This window comes from Nilaparvata lugens, chromosome 10 (genome assembly GCF_014356525.2).
Source record: "Nilaparvata lugens isolate BPH chromosome 10, ASM1435652v1, whole genome shotgun sequence".
Taxonomy (NCBI): domain Eukaryota; kingdom Metazoa; phylum Arthropoda; class Insecta; order Hemiptera; family Delphacidae; genus Nilaparvata; species Nilaparvata lugens.
Window position 1 is genome coordinate 26292322 of NC_052513.1, and position 19346 is coordinate 26311667.

At 34.4% G+C, this 19346-nt stretch overlaps 1 protein-coding gene across 2 annotated transcripts in view; it reads right to left on the reverse strand.

Moving 5' to 3' along the window:
- LOC111062079 overlaps nt 1-19346 on the reverse strand; it is a 353400-nt gene that overhangs the window by 54954 nt on the left and 279100 nt on the right. The window contains exon 1 of one of the 2 annotated variants that reach the window (XM_039437064.1): nt 15287-15494. The exons of the other annotated variant lie outside the window; for it this stretch is intronic. Coding sequence (XP_039292998.1) covers nt 15287-15316 — 30 coding nt within the window. The 5' untranslated portion in view covers nt 15317-15494. Of the gene's footprint in view, nt 1-15286; nt 15495-19346 lie in introns of those variants that run through there. 2 annotated transcript variants of the gene reach the window in all.

A 19346-nucleotide genomic window follows, 5' to 3' on the forward strand; every position in this document is an offset into this window, starting at 1 on the left:
TAATGCTATTGCTCGTGGTTCAAATGAGGTTTCAGTAGTAGTATCGCTCAAAAAAAAAAACATCAATTTTATCCAAAGATGTAACTTGGGCTAACTATTTTGAATCTCATTCAATTAATTGATCTCCTTCCATTCAATTATTGAATTTTCACAACGATAACGTCGTTCCAATATATTCATTTGTTTCAATTCCTAACATTCCATATTCCAACTCAACCAATGACATTGGCGTCTATTCTATACCATTTGCATCTATTCAGAAAAGAGGAGTCATAACCTCATTTCGGACTTTCAAAATATCTAAATTTGGGAGAGAAATAGTACAAGGAGTATTCTCAGTTTTTCTCTTTCATTCAGTGTTTTCTTGTAAAAATTAGAATAATAATAATATTATTATATTATTCATTAGCTATTTAACATAGCTGAGTTCGGTTTGATTGAATAGGTTTAATGAGAATTGATCATAATTGATAATGATTAAAAATGTATGGTAGTTGATGAACTGGATCATAAATTACTGAAAATTGAGGACAGTTGATGAACACTTAACCAGCACAACTCAAACCTCAGCTCACTATAAACACACACAAAATTCAGGGAACTCTTTGGAAATTTCATTAGACAGTTTACGAGTTGACAATATGACGAGAAAAAGCCACCATTTTCCACGTTATGAAAAATTCCCCACCAAAATTTCCTTCACAAAAATATTGCTCAGCTTGCCGATTGTGATTTACAGGAGGAAAAATTGAGGGAGCGAATTTTCCCACCTCGAGAAGTAAAGTGGAGACGATATTACATCACTTGCTGACTAGGCATTTTCTTTTAGTGCTCTTCTCTCTTCTCACACTCTCTTCATTCTCTTCCATTCCTCCCCTATCCTCCTTTCTTTGTCGCACTCCCGGATATTATGAGATCAGTTCCCCCAATGCCAATGGTGATCCCTCTTATGGAGAAGATTTCCACGGTCGGCTTTTGTTCTCTGTTTACCTCCACCCCTCCTTGTCATCCTTCTATTCACCCTCTCCTTCTCTCCCTTTTATCCCTACAATTTATTTCATTTATCTATATCAACCTCAGTCATTCATCTTGTTTCCACCTTCAGAATCACCCCCTCAAACCACATACCCCACCTTTCACGGCCACATCATTGGTTAAACCAGCCTATTTTCTATTCAACTTTTTTCTCTAGCTACCTTAGTGCTCATTTCTCTTCACGTCCTTGTTATGAAGAAAAACCGAGTATAAATCGTCTTCATCGGAATAAATTATCCTACTTCATAATTGGGTGAATTCAGATGAGTTTTCGTGAAAAGTTCAGCTCATCAAACCTGTAGATTAATTCAAGTTAATGTGTTTTGCCGCTGTTCTATTTCAAAGTCTAAAGGATCTCTTTTCTTTATTAGTGATAAAAACTGTGATAATGCCGGGTAACTGCCCACACATGATTTCCCTTGAGTCAACTAGAATGATAATAACCCTTTCCCTGTTGTACTTTTACTTGAGTTACCTACTCTTGTACTTTTATAAGTTCTCTCACATTGGAAAATATTCAAAACAAAGCACTTACGAGGTAGGTAACTAATATCTTTGATTATGGATACATCACGTATTCATAATCAAAGCTAAAATGGAGCTACTGTGGAAGAAGAAATGAATTATGATTCGAATTATAAAATAAATGATACTATACTGTTTCAACAAAATTAACATTATTCTAATATTGTGGTGAGGCATTAATTGGAGCTATTGTTTAGAAATAAGTGTAACATTTGCTATTTAATTTGATATCAATAACAAATCGGAGCTATACAAATAACACATATAATAACAAATATATCGGAGCTATCAAACATAATTGTTTTCAATCGCAATAATAACTTCCACTTCTTCTAAGAAGATACATCCCTAATTATTTTCCCTTCCAATGAATGAATTTGTCTTCCCAATACACGGTAATCGAATTTGTCAGTAGTGGAATAATTGATAGTTCAGTTTATAGTGTATTTTGGGATTGATAGCTTCAACTCATTTAAATTAGAAGTAGTAATGAATATACAGTTATTTCTCTAAAGTAATGTCTCACATATTCACTGTTGATGTCATTACGATACTGAAAATTGAAGATTTCAAGGCGACAAATCTCTCAACATAATCATAGCTGCAGAGGGTCTAAAAATACACAAATAACTCTCAACTAGCACAGTCTCATGATGGAGAACTATTGACAGAAGCATGCTAACACAAACAACAATAACAGCCTGAAGAGTGAAGAGACCAACTAAAATACCTGCAGTGGATTCACAGGTCCACAGCAAACTTCACAAAAATTACACAGGAAGCATTAATAATAATGCAGGGGCGGTGCTTTTTTCAGACAGAGAGAGAGAGTGAGAGAGAGAGAGAGAGAGAGAGAGAATGAAGTTAAAGGTGTTGCGTGTTTCAAGGCCATAATGTTGAAACAAACACAGTGTATAACCAGAAAAGAACACTATGAGCTAGAACTGAATGTCGACATTTTAGGATGGGGGTTTGGAAGTAAGGTGGAATTGTTATAATCAGGGTGAAACAACCCCTAAACATTCTGGGGTACCTCCCAGAATAGAGTAGCAAATACAGTTGAGGCTAATACAGAACGAATAACTCTACAATTCAAGGTGGATTCTATACTAATGCAGTTCTGTAGTTTGTTTGTAATGAGGTGGGATTCCGAAGCACTTTCCTAAAGTTATGAATGACGCTTTTTTACCAAGTTGGTCTTGATAAGAAGTTACTTCAGAAGTATTTTCTCATTATTCAGTCATTGGTGTAATTTTTATATTACTATAATTACAAGCTTCGAGGTCTTACAGAAATACCTACAGAATGATTCTGATTGAAATGAATAATGTTCTACAAAATGCACAATAGTAAAAACAATTTTTGTTTTATCTGCAGTACGATTGACACCCTTTATTTGTACCATATTTATTGGAAATATTTATGAAATATCATAAAATCACTTCACTTATATGGGCTACTTAATTCAAATTCATAAAAACATTTTATATTGTTTTTATTTAAAAAAAAATTAAATTGTTTTTATTGAGCAATATAAAGTTTTTATATTGTTTTTAATTATTAGAAATATAATGTATTTTCCCAAACTGAGAATCAATCTATTGTTAGAAACTCACTTGATTCTTCTATTGAATGCATTTTCAATTAGAAATTCAATTCATTTTAGCAAAATAAAACAATTTTCAATAAACCCAATATTTTACAAGTGTCTTGTACAGGGAGAAAATGTACTAGAATGTTGGGTACTGGATTTTATTCAAAAGTCAGGCCCGGTTTCCGAGGTTGGGATTTAGCTAAGTTCCAGACTTTGAACAGCTGGAGTCAGAAAATTGGCTTTTCAAAACGGGGCGTAGTCGCAGTCGTAGTCATAGTCACGTTTAAATTAAATTTGAAAAACTAGAAAATCGAAAACAAAATAAAATAAAGGAAAAATGGTGTAAAGTTTCAGCTATTTATAATTATTTAAGAATGTTTAATTTCGTCAAGGTAAAACGTTTTCAATTATAGAAATGAGAAAATAAAGATAGTAACTACGACTACGCCCCGTTTCGGAAAGTCAATTTTCTGACTCCAGCTGTTTAAAGTCTAGTACTTAGCCCAATTCAGAGCTCGGAAACAGGCCCATTAAGTCTTAAAATTTTATCCTAAACCAGCGGAGAAACATGGTATCCAAACACGAAAGTAGAAACTATTAATAATTAATTTCTAGATTATCAAAATAGAGTGAGTTGGTTACTTGAAGTTTCCCATGAAACTCTCATGAGCTCCCCCAAAAACCTCCAATGAATGGACAGAGTCAAGACAAGACATGAATTTCCTGTGACCCAAAGGATTTCGGTTGAAGTGTTTTTTTAGTTTTGGAATAAGATTCTTCTTGACGGTAATCAAGACTTCAATACCGAAGGCAATTGATCCTGCAAGATCAAGTGACGAAGCAGTATGTGATATCATAGCCTCAACCTTTGGACAACATTAACTTTTTATCAAAATTTTTGGAGAGAAATAGTACAGGCTCAGCCTAGTTTTTCCTTCAATGTCATAATTATGTTATGAATGTAGTATTTTGTACAATGAATGAATAAATAAAATAAAAGATTTCTTATCACTGTACACGTAGTTCTTCTTCTACAATAATAAGACACACCATGTTATCATCTGATTCTACTGATTGATCTTTCTAGTCTCCTATTATATCCTAATGATAGGAGACTAGAAAGAAACAACGAGCAGAAAGGAAAAAGGCAGACGAAGAACATAGTAAGTGGAAGTAAGGAATACCTAAAAAACATCATTAACAACACAGTAACCCGACCATAGACAATAAGGTACAAACACTTCGCAGCTCGCCGCGAATTCAAACATCTGAATAAATAAATCCACAACTCGTATACTTGGATTCACTTCAAATAGTCAGCATTGTTTGAAAGGGAGCGACGGCGTTTTTCACAAAGAACGCTACCAGTTCAAAAATAACCTCACTATATACACACATAATAATTGCTATTTATTGTTATGCTTGCTCGTCAGTAACCGTTACTTTTTTCACAGTTCGTTGCCGGTCGGTTACCGTTACTGGTGCTCACGTTATTTTCAAGTGTAGTCATTAGTTACGTTAGTGTAGTATAAAGTATTTCAAAGTGTAGTTATTATTAGTTAGTGTAGTTATGCTACAAGATAGGTGTCCACTCGTTAGCGGAATATGCCCCAAGTTTATTGTCTGAGCTCTGTCTGCAGATGTGTGCTGTGCGCTATTAGTATTTGAATGGCAGCCATTAAATTCGGCGCCCTTAAATGTGTCAGGTAGGCACTCCGCCTACAGTGAAATTCACTTAAAACTGTCAGCATTTCTTGTAACAAACACCAGCTTTTCCCATTCAAGGAACACTGGCAGATTGTAGTTTATCTCACTATAGCAGGATATATTTATTAGTGCTTCTTCTTGAAATAACGAAGCAGAAATAAAGTATATATTACTGTATACACTGTATATATGACACGGTACTCAGAAGTAAGTACTCATTAAACACGAGCTACATGAGCATAAATTAAGAGGAAGATTCGTGTGGAAGGGGTTTTTTATTGATGGTGATGCCCATATGAGGTTCAGCCTTAAGCATGGATAATTAGACTATTAATAGACAGCCCTACTGCATTGCTTTAAAAAACGAATTCATCCGATTCAGAAACTTATTACACTCAACCATTAAACGAGCCAAACATAATTATTATAAGAATAAAATTGATGAGGTTTCATATAATCCTCAAAAGTTTTGGACCGTAGTGAAAGAGATTGCTGGTAAATCAAAATGCCATCAATCATTCCCATTCAATTCATTTTCTAAAAATGGAGACCCCAACCAAACCCAAAATATCAAAGATATCTGCAACAATTTTAATCAATATTTCACGTCCGTTGGATCTTCCCTATCCCAATCGTTGAACCCTGTTGGAGAACCAGAAATTAATGATTCTGAGTATGGAGTTGATGCAGTATTTGAGTTTAGAGAGGTCACAAAAGATGAACTAATGAAAGTGATACATAGTCTTAAAGGTAGGAGTGCTCCGGGGTACGATCTCATTCCAACTAAATTAATCAAAGAAAATCTTGAGTCACTAATTAATCCTATCCATCATCTAATAAATTTAAGCATTCGTGAAGGACAGTTTCCGGAAAATCTAAAAATAGCAAAAATCATCCCAATCTACAAATCAGGACCTAAGAATCAATTCTCAAACTACAGACCCATATCTCTTCTAACAACATTGTCTAAAATTATTGAAAAATGTGTTAAATTACAGTTAACAGAATATTTGACAAATAATAACATACTTGCAAAAACCCAATATGGATTTCAAAAATCAAAAAATACCAATGATGCTCTATTTGATGTAACCAATATATAATTGAGTCAGTTAAATTGAAAAATAAAGTTTTAATGACGTTCCTGGACCTGGCCAAGGCTTTCGACTCTATAGATAGAGGCAAGCTCTTCAAGAAGCTTGAATCTATTGGAATTAAAAATAATGCCTTGCAGTGGTTCAGAAGTTACTTTTATGAACGCCTTCAGTTTGTTCAAATTGATGGTAAATGTGGTGAGAGGGACAGTGTTGACTATGGGGTGATTCAGGGAAGCACCCTGGGTCCAATATTGTTCCTTATATATATCAATAACATTTCAAAGCTCAAGACGACAAGCAAAATATTCCTATTTGCTGATGACACGGTTGTTGTTTCTGTTGGCAAGGATTGGGAAGATGTATATAAAAATGCCACTATAGACCTTTCAAAAATAAAAAACTGGTTCGACCATAACAGCTTAACAGTAAATATAACTAAAACAAAGTATATGCCGATTGTAACAAGGAACCAGTCAGATCCAGGCTCAAGACAGGTGAAAATGCATACATGTACAGATTTAGAATCCTCAGTCTGTACATGTGGATCAATCATGAGAGTTGACCAATACAAATATCTTGGGGTTATTTTTGACCATCACTTGAGTTGGGTTCCCCATATTCAATGTGTCAAACAGAGGCTTAGAAGGATGTTGTATGGACTCTCTCAGCTCAGCCAGGTACTAGACATTAGATTGTGTAGGAGGATCTACCATGCATATGTCCAATCAATATTGCAGTATGGAATAATAGTTTGGGGAGGTGTTTCATCTGCTTGCCTGGAGCCGCTGGCCGTCACTCAACGCACAATAATGAAAACTATCCTGAAAAAAGAACCCAGGTACCCCACGTTGCTGCTATTCTCGGACTTCCCTGTGCTCAATCTAAGACAGTTATTTATAAAAACAATTCTCACATATATAAGGAAAAATAAAATAAACCTATTTGCTAATATACAACACAATTATCAAACACGACTCAGGAACAACCATGGGTATTCAACACCTAGATTAATGCATGGAATAGAACTCAAATCACCATACTACCTAGCTCAAATTATCTATAGGAATTTGCCGGACGTCATCAGGGAGGCTGAGAATTGCAGCGACGTGGTGTATAAAAGTAGGCTGGTCGGGTGGCTTTTTGGCATAGGCTGGATTGGAACAGAGGAAATGCTTCATTCACCGTACAACATGTAGTATAACTTACCAGCTCAATTTAATTAAAATATAATGTTTTCGCTTCATTGCTGGTCTTAGGTTCCCTTGCTCTCCCACTTGTAAATTTATAATCTGCTATTGATCACGTATTTTTATGAATAAACTATAAACAGCAGTTACATTTACTTATATAGGTTGTATAGAACATAAAGTTAATAGTTCATAGCACAGATAAAGATACATGTTACTCTATTTTCATGCAAGAACTCTCCCCCATTCACAGACGTATAGTCTTCTTGGGGGAATTCCACGCCATCTATGTACTAGCATTAATGTAATAATGTATCATTTTCTATTTCAATTGATGTATTCTATTTATAATTGAATTTATGAATTTTACATTTTTTTTTGTAATGCAATGTGGAAAAATAAATTGATTTGATTTGATTTGATTTGAATAATATAATAATATCAAGTGACCTGGCTGGCTCGGGTCTGGTGTCAGAGTTTTCAGGTTACAACTGATCAATTTCAGGGCCTCTGACATGACCTAACAACTGCTTTTTAGGCAGCCGGGACCGACGTCTCAAGTATTGATAATGAGAGGACCTACAATTTTTCGTGGGTTCCGAACCATCGGGAAGAGATTTTCAGACTTTATGGGAAGTTTACCACTCAGAAGTTCAGAGATTTCACCAGAATATGGTTTTACATTTACATGTTGAGGGATTCTAGTAGTTCTGATTTCTGGAGAGCATATTATGTTGTTGTGTATGTTAAGTTTCGTGAAAAACGTATACCATCAACATTCTGAATTTCTTTAGTAATATAATTGGTGGTTAGAGTTTATTCCCAGGACCCTCATTTAAGTCCTTATTACATATATTTTCCTTGATCAATCCCTATCTCTCCTAAGTATAAGTCTCAACACTATCCAATTCGAATCCTGACTCGGTTTACAGTACTAAACCGAGTTGATAAAAAGAAGCGCACTTGTTTGTTGGCTGCTAAAAGAGGGCTAAACTGATGATTAATCATGGGGAGGAGGAAAGGTCCCCCCGGAGCATGTTTGGGTGGTGTCAGTCAGCGGGGAGTCATATTCATGTGCTGATAAACAGAAGGAGATAGAAGGGAAAGGAAGAAAAAGGGAAAAGCGACAATAGTACAGGAACTGTACTGTACGGTACTGTTTTGAAAGCAGGAGCTATATTTATTATATGGATTTAATTGTACAGCAGCAAAGATCGGATAGAGTTAGAGATTGATTGATTGATTATATGCCTTTATTAAGGCGGAGTTAGGACTCCTGGTCCTCTCTACCAAACAACCCTTTACAATAGAAGAAATATCACATAAGAAAACATAAAAAATAGATTACTTATTATGTAATAAGAGAGAGAGAGATATATAGAGATTGATTGAGTACTTTATTTATGTAGATTACAATATATACAATATATAGATAGATAGATTGATTGATTGATTGATTGAGTTCTTTATTTATGTAGATTACAATATATACAGGCTTATACACTTATATACAATAGCTTAAAATACAGTAAAATTATAGATGAATTTACATAATATAGACTAAGAAAATAATTATTGAATGTATATGATATGAAAAAGAAATTTGTAATATAATAACTATAGATAATAATTATATTGTTATGCATCTACATAAATTGGCGGAGCTTTGGACATATCAATGTCCATTCCTCGGAAAGAATATTAAAAATATCCTCCACACTAACTCTCTACCAAATTTGAGAGAGAGAGAGAGAGAGAGAGAGAGAGAGTAAGAGAGAGAGAGGATATAGAACGAAGGAGTCAGAGGAAGAATGGGTGAGAGATTGCGTAGACGTTGAAAGACATGGGAAAGAGTAGTACGACTGAGGAATGAAGAATGAATGGGAAAAAGTTATTGATAGAAGAGATAATGGCTAAATAAGAAAGTTAGAAAGACAATATTAACTATTTTAACAATTATGACATTGAGAGAGAATAAGGAGTATGATAAAGATGGAATGTAACAGGAGAACAGAGAGTCAAGAGCAGACAAGAGTAAAAAATGTAAGATAATGGAGGAAATAATAAGAAATTTATCCCCAGAGGATTGAATTGAATTACTGGTTTTATTTCAAACCCAGGAAGGCGAAGTTATGGCGCAGCCGGTCCTCTCTTAGCAGAGGTAGGAGAAGGGAAGATAGAAGAATAAAGAAGTGGAGTGAGGATAGAAGAATCACAGTCAAGTGGAAACAGGTAGTAAGAAGGGGTGAAAAATAATGCAGAGAGTGAAGGAGGTAGAAAGGAATAGTAGATATGAGAGGCGGTGAATAAATGAAGCCATTAAGATGAGAAAAAAACCACACAAGAGAAAAATACATAACTAGATAACTTTGAAGAATATCCGAAGAGAAAAAGAGGATAACATATTGACAAGACACGAAGGCAAATAATAATATATACACATATAAGAGATTGTCTGAAAAACTTACACTTAATAAAGGACAAAATAATAAATAAAAATTAAAAAAGATTTGAATCGATATAGAAAGGGAAAGCGAAAGAAATTCACTGAAGAAGAAAGAGAAAAAGGGAAGAAAGCGAGAAAGATTGGGGAAGAAATCACACATAAGAAAGATGATCATATGGGGAATCATGAGCAGGGAAATGTATGATAAGGAACAAGGGAAGATGAGGGAGAGAGATAGCGGGTGGAAAAGAGAGAGGTTGTAAGCGAGAGACAAGCCTGTATGATGAATCGATAGTGACTACCCTGTATATGGCTTATGACTCATTAGTACACTTTTTGTGTACCCTTGTGCTTTACCCTCTTCAGCCAGTCAGTCACATGCTACCCAAGTTATCTCTACTCTCAACATACAGTACATAAACAAGAGGGACCCCTCCCACTCCTTCCTTCCCTTATTTTACTTCAACCCCCTCCCTAACTCTTCAAATACTCTGATACCTTGTTTATTTACCATCTACCCTAACCCCCCCACCTCCCTCCACCTAGAACCACGTGCTTTTCAATATCCAAGCAATGAGCTAACTCGCTTTTTCATGCTACATTTTTATATTTATGGAGTGAAGCCAAGACTGTCTGTTTGCTATTTTGTCCAGAATATATGGGTGGGTATCACGAGATAGTTTGTGGGAGTTCCGAAGGGAGTATTTCACTTCGTTTCTATGAAATTTGTCTAAAAGGGGATCCAGTACGGTATTTCCATAGTTCAGGTGAAGGTTACGAGGAAAAGTGTTTCTTCAGTTTGGAACTTTATAAAGCTGTTACTGGATGAGGGAATACCTCCCCAAAAACGATTGTGAACAATAAAGGAGAGTTCATTTATATAATTGTTGAAATATAGTATTTGACAATATTTTTTTAGGATACATTACCAGTCATATATTCCCCCTAGCCTAATAATAGCTTGAGAAAGTCCCAAACCATATAAACACTTTTCTGTACATATTGTGGAGCCCATATGGTACAATAATAATGACTGAATGGCAATCGTCATGGTACAAGGTTTGAAAACAGAGATAGTATGTTTTTGTAGAGCAATGTAGAGACTCGGTGACGAGGCTATTGTTATAGACTTGTAGTGGAGTGAAAGAATTTCAGTGTAATATATGTGCATGAATATGCACAATATAAATAATCAAATAATTCTTATTTTGCCAACCAAATAAGTTGATGAAATTATATAAAATAAATCCGAGACAAAAATATATTACAATTTCACATTGAGTGATAAGACTACGGAATGGAACATGAACGCAAAAAGACATGAATGTAATAGAAGTACATGGTGTGTAATTAAAGGAAACAGAGGATTCAATATTGGAGACAAATGATTGTTACAAGTAACGGTATCTCTACTTTATGAAGTAGTAGTAGTATAAAGTAGAAGTTAATAAAGATATCTTCAGCGTTGTCAGACAAAGATTTTCAATCAGAATTAAACAGTTACATTCAACAGTTCATCATACACTAACAACAATCAACTAATAATTTACTTACAGACGAGCAGACAGAATTTACCGGTAACTAGGTAACCGAAACGATATTGCCGGCAGAAGAACCATGGATACCTCACCCTCACAACACAGTACCATTTAACAAACCTAATCAATGCTCCAAATTGATGGTGTGTGTGAAAGAGAGACCTGTCACCATCATGATGAAAAAGAGAGAGTGAGTGAACCTGTCTCCATCATGAGAGCGCTAAAAATAGTAGCGCCAATCGATCCCACAAGTCTGTGACTATGACCCCTAAATTTCAACCCTTATTCCCTTTCCCCTCACCCCCCCACACCGGGGGCATGCAACCCTCAGCTGCTGTCTGATACACCTCCTACACCCCCCCCCACCAAGTGTGAGTCACAAAGCGTTTTGAGTTGACAGAAAAAAGGGCGAAAAAAAAACAGAATTCGCTCCTTAATAAACAAGGACACGTTAATATCAGCACGAAACTAATATCTGGTTAAGAGCTCTATCCCAATCTTACTTTCTCACTCTTCCTCTCATTCATCTCTTCTTCTTCCCCGACCCCATCTCCTCTTCTTCTTCATCTTCTAACTGTCCTTATTCTTCTTGTTCTTGATATTTTTCTTCTTCTGACCGGTCTAATTTCATCTGGATGCCTTCCTTTGTAGACAGACAAAACACCCGGAAGGCAAGTAGAATTTCAGCCGGATAAAGGAGGGGATGAATCCCAACTCAGTTAGGGTAGGTCGTGGATGGAGATTCACTTTGAAGAGTACGAAATGAAATTAATGGCGAAAGTTTTATTTGATTGGGATAATGATATAATACGAGTACTATGTTCTTCAGTTCTGGGAAGATAATAATGTAATGGTAAACAAAAACACTTCATTTGAATGGGCTACTTTTTTACAAATTAATAAGAACAATATGTAAACTTGTAGTGCCCTTTATTATTTAAAATATTACAACGAATAGTTTCGACCATAGCTTAGGTCACTCGGTCGGAGCCTTTGAGATTTGACTTTGAGATTTTTCAATTTGCCCACCAGATTTTCATTTTTTAGTGCGATTATTATTTATTATTTAAAATATTACAACGAATAGTTTCGACCATAACTTTGGTCATTCAATCGAAACTAGTCGTTGTAATATTTAAAATAATAAATGGTACTACAAGTTTTCATATTGTTCGTATTAATGTAATGGTGTATATTGAATCATTGAAACTAAATTTCAAATTTTGATTATCATCGTAGACTCTGTAAAATAGACTCCAATTTCTCAATATTATACCAAAGATTTCTCTTGAGACTTGATCAGATGGGATGAAGAACGCTCAATTTTTCAGGTTTATATTATAGGTTTATATAGAATCAATTAGATTTCAGGAATCAATGATGGCAATCAACCATCACAAACTGGTTCTTCATCAATTTCTGACACCTGACGACGAGTTGGTAAGAGAAACCTAGCCATTACCTCAATCATTCCAGCTCCTGCCTTATTAAATTCGGTCACGAAGCCATAGAAAATGAATCAATCTTCTGCTATTTTCGATTTCATTCTATATAGGAAGCAATCAAGGTTGAGAAACCATAGAATGGATATTGAAAGTATTGGTGATAGCCTTAAGTATTCATTTATTTGTTTTTATGTTAAACTATTCTTACTGTATAATAAACAATTGAAATATCCAATGGAAGCTTTATAAATACAACTAAGGATTTACACAAAAAATATTGACCGAAGAACTAATTAGCAATTTTTGGACAGTTTCATTCTTCAAATTTCCTTCTGCTGAGCAAATTTAGTTCACCGGTCAATATTTGAAGTAGCATAAATCTGTAGTTCTAGTTATGAAGCTTTCATTTGATATAATAATTGGAGATAATTATTATACAGAAATTATATTCCAGCAGTTGTATAACTGCTATTTCTGATATAATCTCCCATCTTCATCTATTCTTCTATTCAAACGTAGAATTATAGCCAGATAAAACAGGGTATGAATTGTTCAGAGGGGATTTTACAATTTGTTCAATAACCTATTTCTATTAATTTTTCACACCTACTGTATTCATGTATCCATCAATCTATTCATCTTCATGTTATCTAATCTTGTATCCAAACATTTATTTGAAGTATTATTGAATCAACTATTTATCTTCATTCATTTTCAGGTTTTAATTGATTGTTTAATGAATTCAAAGAGCTCCACAGGCATTTGGAGCACAGATAATAGAGTATTATACAGGACCCGAAGTTATTCAATGAATTCGGCAGTAAGTTGTCATAGCCAACAGTGCCAGCCCTGCCGTCTTTAATGGATATTCGAGTAACTGGAACAGGAATTATTAGTGAACTGGCAGCGGAATCCCTTTCAGAACTTCCAGCTAACTAAATAGATTCGAAATTGGTTCCCAAGTTTCGGCTATAAGTTGCACACCGAAACCCAACTTCAACTCTGAAAGACATGAACTTTTTATTACTTTTTCACTGCAAAGTAAAGCATGTTGAAAGTTGTTGACTCAAGTTCGGTTGGATGGATGTTAGGTTAGGTGTGTCTTTCGGGATGTCAGGTTGGGTTGGGAGCGACCGCAAAACGATCTGCGACTTTTTCAATCTGCCAGGTTGAACACACAGAATGGAAGTTGCAGTTGGACCAGTGAGTTTGCTGAGGTGGATGTCTCGAATTATTTATGCTTACTTTGCGGGCGGCTATTGAGAGCAACTAGTGCAAATAGAAGTTGTGCTCCGTTTAGGATTATTCGGTCAAATTCTGGTGATACTTTTTCAAATTAGGTCACGTCGGACTGTCAAGTAAGGGGATTGAATTCGGAATAAATATTCTTCCAGACGAATATCACGGGATAATGTAGGAAACAAAAAATGATTTCATCTCACCTGAATATTTACCTACGAAAATGAGTCAAATAGCCATGGAAATATCTACTTGTATTTTAAAACTTTCAAACGCTTCTCAAATGAAACGAAAAACAATAACAAAGATTGAATAGAAAATCTTCAAACAATCCGAAAAAGCACTAGTGGGAATACTAATCTCGAATTATATAATCAATAAAACATTAATAAGGTACCTTATCAGAAATATACAAGAGGATTCTCGATTTCTGACACTTTTTCAACGAATATAATTTAGATATCAATAACTACAAAGATTAATAACTACTGGATTATATAATCAATAAAACAATAATTAGGTACCTTATCAGAAATATACAAGAAGATCCTCGATTTTTCCATGACACTTAAAACGAATATAATTTAGATTTAATCAATAACTACATTTGAATTTCAATTTAAATTTAAGTAAGAAATATCAACGTCTACTCTCTTCAGCATAACAAACGTTACTGTTGCTGGAACTCAATGTGAACCACAATTTTTATTTTTGTTAGCTTTAAACCGGTAGTCAACAATGTAATATGATAAGCCATAAAGCATAAAACGAATGATAGGTGAGAAACATGTCCAACTGTTACACGTGGAGGTTATAAAAATAGCAACGACCTTCAAAAATTTTCAGTGACCTTCAGAAAAATGTTATGACCTACAGACATTATTATACATTCATTTATTCATTCATAAAGTAATGAAAAGTGAATTTCCACTGCTCTACCCTATCAATCTCAAATCAAACCTTTTTAATAAAGGCAGCTAATCAATCAATCAATCAATCAATCTCCTATAAAAATTGGTCAATACAACTGAATAAAATCAATCCTATTTCATAAATTTCAGAAATTAGAGAACAAAAATACCAATATGGAAAAGTACAGTTCAATCAAATGGTTATTCAATGGAGTAATAGGTCTTTCATAGAGCAGTCTAGTTCAAGAATGCCCTTGTCTATAGTCTATCTAAACTCTAGAATTTGGATAGTTTAGAACTATCAAGTCAAATAGCAGGACATTCTAGTGCTCTATGACAGTTAATATGTTTGCCCTAACTAAAATACATGTTCAAGAACGCTCAATACATACAAATCTTAATTATCACACATAATCTTATATATATATCATACAAATTTGTTGAAAATTAAGTGGGCATCTCCATAAGCAAAGCAAAATCACTAACCACAAAACACAATCACACAACTACACACAAACACAACACAAGACAACTGCAAAAAATCACAAAAAATTCCACTTACATGACTGGTTTTGGAAAAATTGGTTCCCATTCCATGTGTGGCCCACTCATGTAGCACAGGTTCCACAACAGAAAATAATATCTACTCTTTCACTCTAATCAAAGTCAGTTCCACTTTTATGATTTTCTCTCTCACTCCAACTTGTGTCAGTTCATTAGTCATGATAACACATCACACATTCACTGCTCACTGGGATCATCACACAGCTTTCAATTAATACAAGGTGCTGTTCAGAAGTAGTGTGCATTAAATAACATGAAAATAGCTCTGATAGTAAAATATGCATTTGTAGTTGAAATATACGAACCCCTCATCAATTATTTACAATCATCATCACTTAGTTAAGTTGTTTTGCAATGAAAAAACACCATAATTTTGCAGAGTGGATTCTATCTAAATAGACCACCTTGAGAATTCATTCAATGATTGGCGTACTATTATTGATTTAAAATCACTATAATAATATTTTTCCAGATAAGAATTGAAACTCAATTGTAAGAACACCTCTATTTTTGAACCCATTAATATCTGAATTAATAAAGAACCTTGTTATATTTATAGATTATAACATGAACTCATTATTTTTTTTTGAAACCTTTTTTCATTAAAATTCAGGAGGGAGTCAGTTTTGGGCTAAGCTTGTTATCCTTTTCCAATCATATTATCGTATTCCATGAATTTCTATGAATAAATACTTTTATCATCATCTTGATCCAGTGAGAAATTATTTTTTGAGCTGAGCCTATCGTTCTCTCCTTTCATTTTATGATTCTGTTTGTATAAATTATTCTATAAATAGATGGATGAAACAAATTTTCTAGAATTAAATATTTTTAAACGAGTACAATTTTGAGATTTTACGAGGTACAGTGGAATAGTAATTCTATAACCTCATCCACTGGCAGTTTTCCGCCCGGTTTTCCCTCCAAAACTCCGTCTCTATTTGCGCGCCAAACACAATTCGGATGGTGAGGGAGGGGGTCTGATAGAGAATTTACGACATCAATTCTTCGTCCCTCCACCCTTTCGGACCCTAAATTCCATCCTATCTACGAAATTTATTTGTTATCGGGCGGCACGAATTTAATGCCGTTGAAATGTGTACCTTATTATAAAAAGAGTCACGGACGGTAACAAAACATTACTGAGATAGGCCAGAGAGTGAGTAATGGAGAGAGAGAAAGAGAGAGAGAGAGAGAAAGCGTTTTGGAAGATGATTGTTGGAGAAGGGAGAAACAGTTTAAGAGGGATGTGGATAGGAGAGGAAATGGAGCAAAAGGAGGAGAGGTGAAAAAGAAATTTAGAAAAAAAAACTTGGAGGATTATGCAAAGAAGAGGGAGGATGATTGAAAGAAAAATGGTAAGGAATGAGAGCTTGTGTAAGAAACTTTAAGAAAGTAAGAGAAGATAATGTGAGAGTGGTAGAGGAGGATATTTATAAAGGAAAAACATTTTGAGAGAGAAACATAAAAAGAGAGAGAAAGTAAGAAGATTGGAGAGAGGGAAAAGCGGTAATAATTAAAATGAGATGGAGAAAAAATGAGAGTGCGAGAAAGGTAGAAAGAAAGAGGAAGCTGGAGGAATAGGTAAATATAGGAAATAGTACGTTAAGAAAATTGATAAAGAGGTTGGGATAAGAAAGATGATGTGAAAAAATTCAGGGAAGGAGAAACTGAAGATGAAAGTGAATAAAGAAAGAGTGAAGAATGGAGAGAAAGATTAACAAGCTTCCAGAAGGAAAAGAGTGTAGGAAAGTAGAAACGTGTTGAAAGTTAGGGAAACATGAAAATGCAAGAGAGAGACGTTTGCTTGTGAAGAAACTACATTTCAGAAATATCTTGCGCCTTTGGAATATGTTACAACTTTATGTACCTTCTTATTCATTCATCCACATATAATTTTTATCCTTCACTCTCTCTAACTCACCCATCCTCTCTCTCACTTTGCCTCTCTTTTTAATCTATCTCTTCCAGTTGCCAACACTCGTTACCACTCCCTTTCTTGTTCATAAATAATATTTGGAACTGTCCTATCCCCTGCTTCCACCCCATAAAACAAATTCAATACACCTTCCTGATAACTTCTTATTATTATGGGCAAAGTTTCCATTTTACCATTCCTGCTCTATTGAGAAAAGTCGATCAACAACGAAACAATATTTACTTCGAGGTTAAATGGTAGAGAGGACAAAAGCCCTAACTCCGCCTAATAAATATTTTTTCATTTTCATTTTTACTTCTTTGTGCGTTTAAGATCAATACAAGCTATGTATTTCTGTATATTTAGTTTCAATACATTGAATCAAAGACAATCTGATCATAATGCTGGAATGATTCGTCATTTAGAGGCAAAAAAGAAAAACACTTTTGGATACGTGTTGGCTTGTTAGAACGCTCTTCAGCGGCTAGCTTTACAGAGGAATACGAAAAAGTATATATATACAGTAATACAGGAATTGAAAAATTTATAGAAAAAAATTACTGAACTGCCTATTTATCAATTTATCTTCGAAAGATTGAACAGTGAATTTGGATGTCTGGTGAAAGTTGATTTAGTTCTAACTAAATATATTTAAATTACTGTATACTCGTCTCGTGTATTTATTTATCATGAAACAAGCCTACTGTTATTTCAAAATGGAAAAATTCTACCTTCTCTAACAGAAGAATACGTTTTAAGAGTGCTGTATTTCGTGCTATCGGGTCAGATACAAAAATATCATACGAAAATAGAGCACACTACATATGCGCATATTGAGTATATGTATGCATGTTTGTGAAGCAACGGACAAGAAGTTGGACCAAAAGTTCCTAAAGGAGAAATCAGGCACAGAATTCCCTCCACGATATTTCAACTCGGGAAAACTCCATACACTGAGATTTCACTTCCTTTTAGTATATGAACCAGTGCTTTTCCAGTAGATACGTTCCTTTTTCCCCGGGAATACATGTTGGACCACGAAAGAAATAAAACGTAAAGAGATCTCGGGGAAATCGTATTTTCTCAAGTCGAGCTGTTACCTCAGGCTCCACCTCACACAACACTGCCTCACAAACTCACTGCCAGACTTTTGTCCTCACAAGAAGTTCTCATTTTCTCAGTCCTTTCTCACGAGCTACCTACTGAAATTGCAGTCTTCTTTCTATTGGCTTGCTGCAGAACGTAACTTACTCCTCATTGACATGTGTCATGAGAGTTCAGCTTTTTTCACTGAACAGGATGTCATGCATGGAACGAGTTCTTCATAATATTCTACCAAATATCAAAGCACATGATTCAATGAAACCACAAATCACATAATAAGAAATACATGTTCACAAGTAATTTGTGAATAGTGTGTTGGTCTAAAAATGTCACAGTTTCTTCAAAGTTTGGGATTTTTTAATTGTTTGCATTTGATTCCTATTTTAGTCTATTTCAGAAGTATTTAAAAATTAAAAATTTGTATTTTTCCTTTTGGATAGTGAATTTAATTGGTATGAAAAAATGTTGTGATACATAACATAGCAATGACAGTTGTATAAATTATAGTTGGGACCGTTTTGAGCTTGAACCTGAGGTAGTTTCCTGGAAGTACTAATTAATTGAATGTTTCTAAATAATTGAATGATTTAATAATTAATGATTGAATGGTTTTTAAATGGTGAGTTGTGTTTACCTGACTAATTGTTTTAAAATTTACCTAAGACATTTTCAATTAATGGGTTTTTTGACATCATTTGCAATATATGATTCATTTAAATTATCGAGCAAACCTTCAAAATTAAAAATTTACAAATCATTATTCCTGGACCGAAAATCAAGTGACGAAGCAGTGTGTGATTTCATAAACTTAACCTTTGGACAACATAGACATCTGAAAATTGTAAAATGATATTCTTAAATAAGAAATTTCATCATTTATTATTATTAAATCCTAAATAATAATCTAATCAACGTATCCTTTCTTAGAGTATGCATTTTGCATTGTAAATTTCCTATTTTTGGTTCTATCTCTGTATGCCTTTTATTTTTCATAATGTAATTACTTCATCCTTGTTTCCATCTGATGGGCTACCGT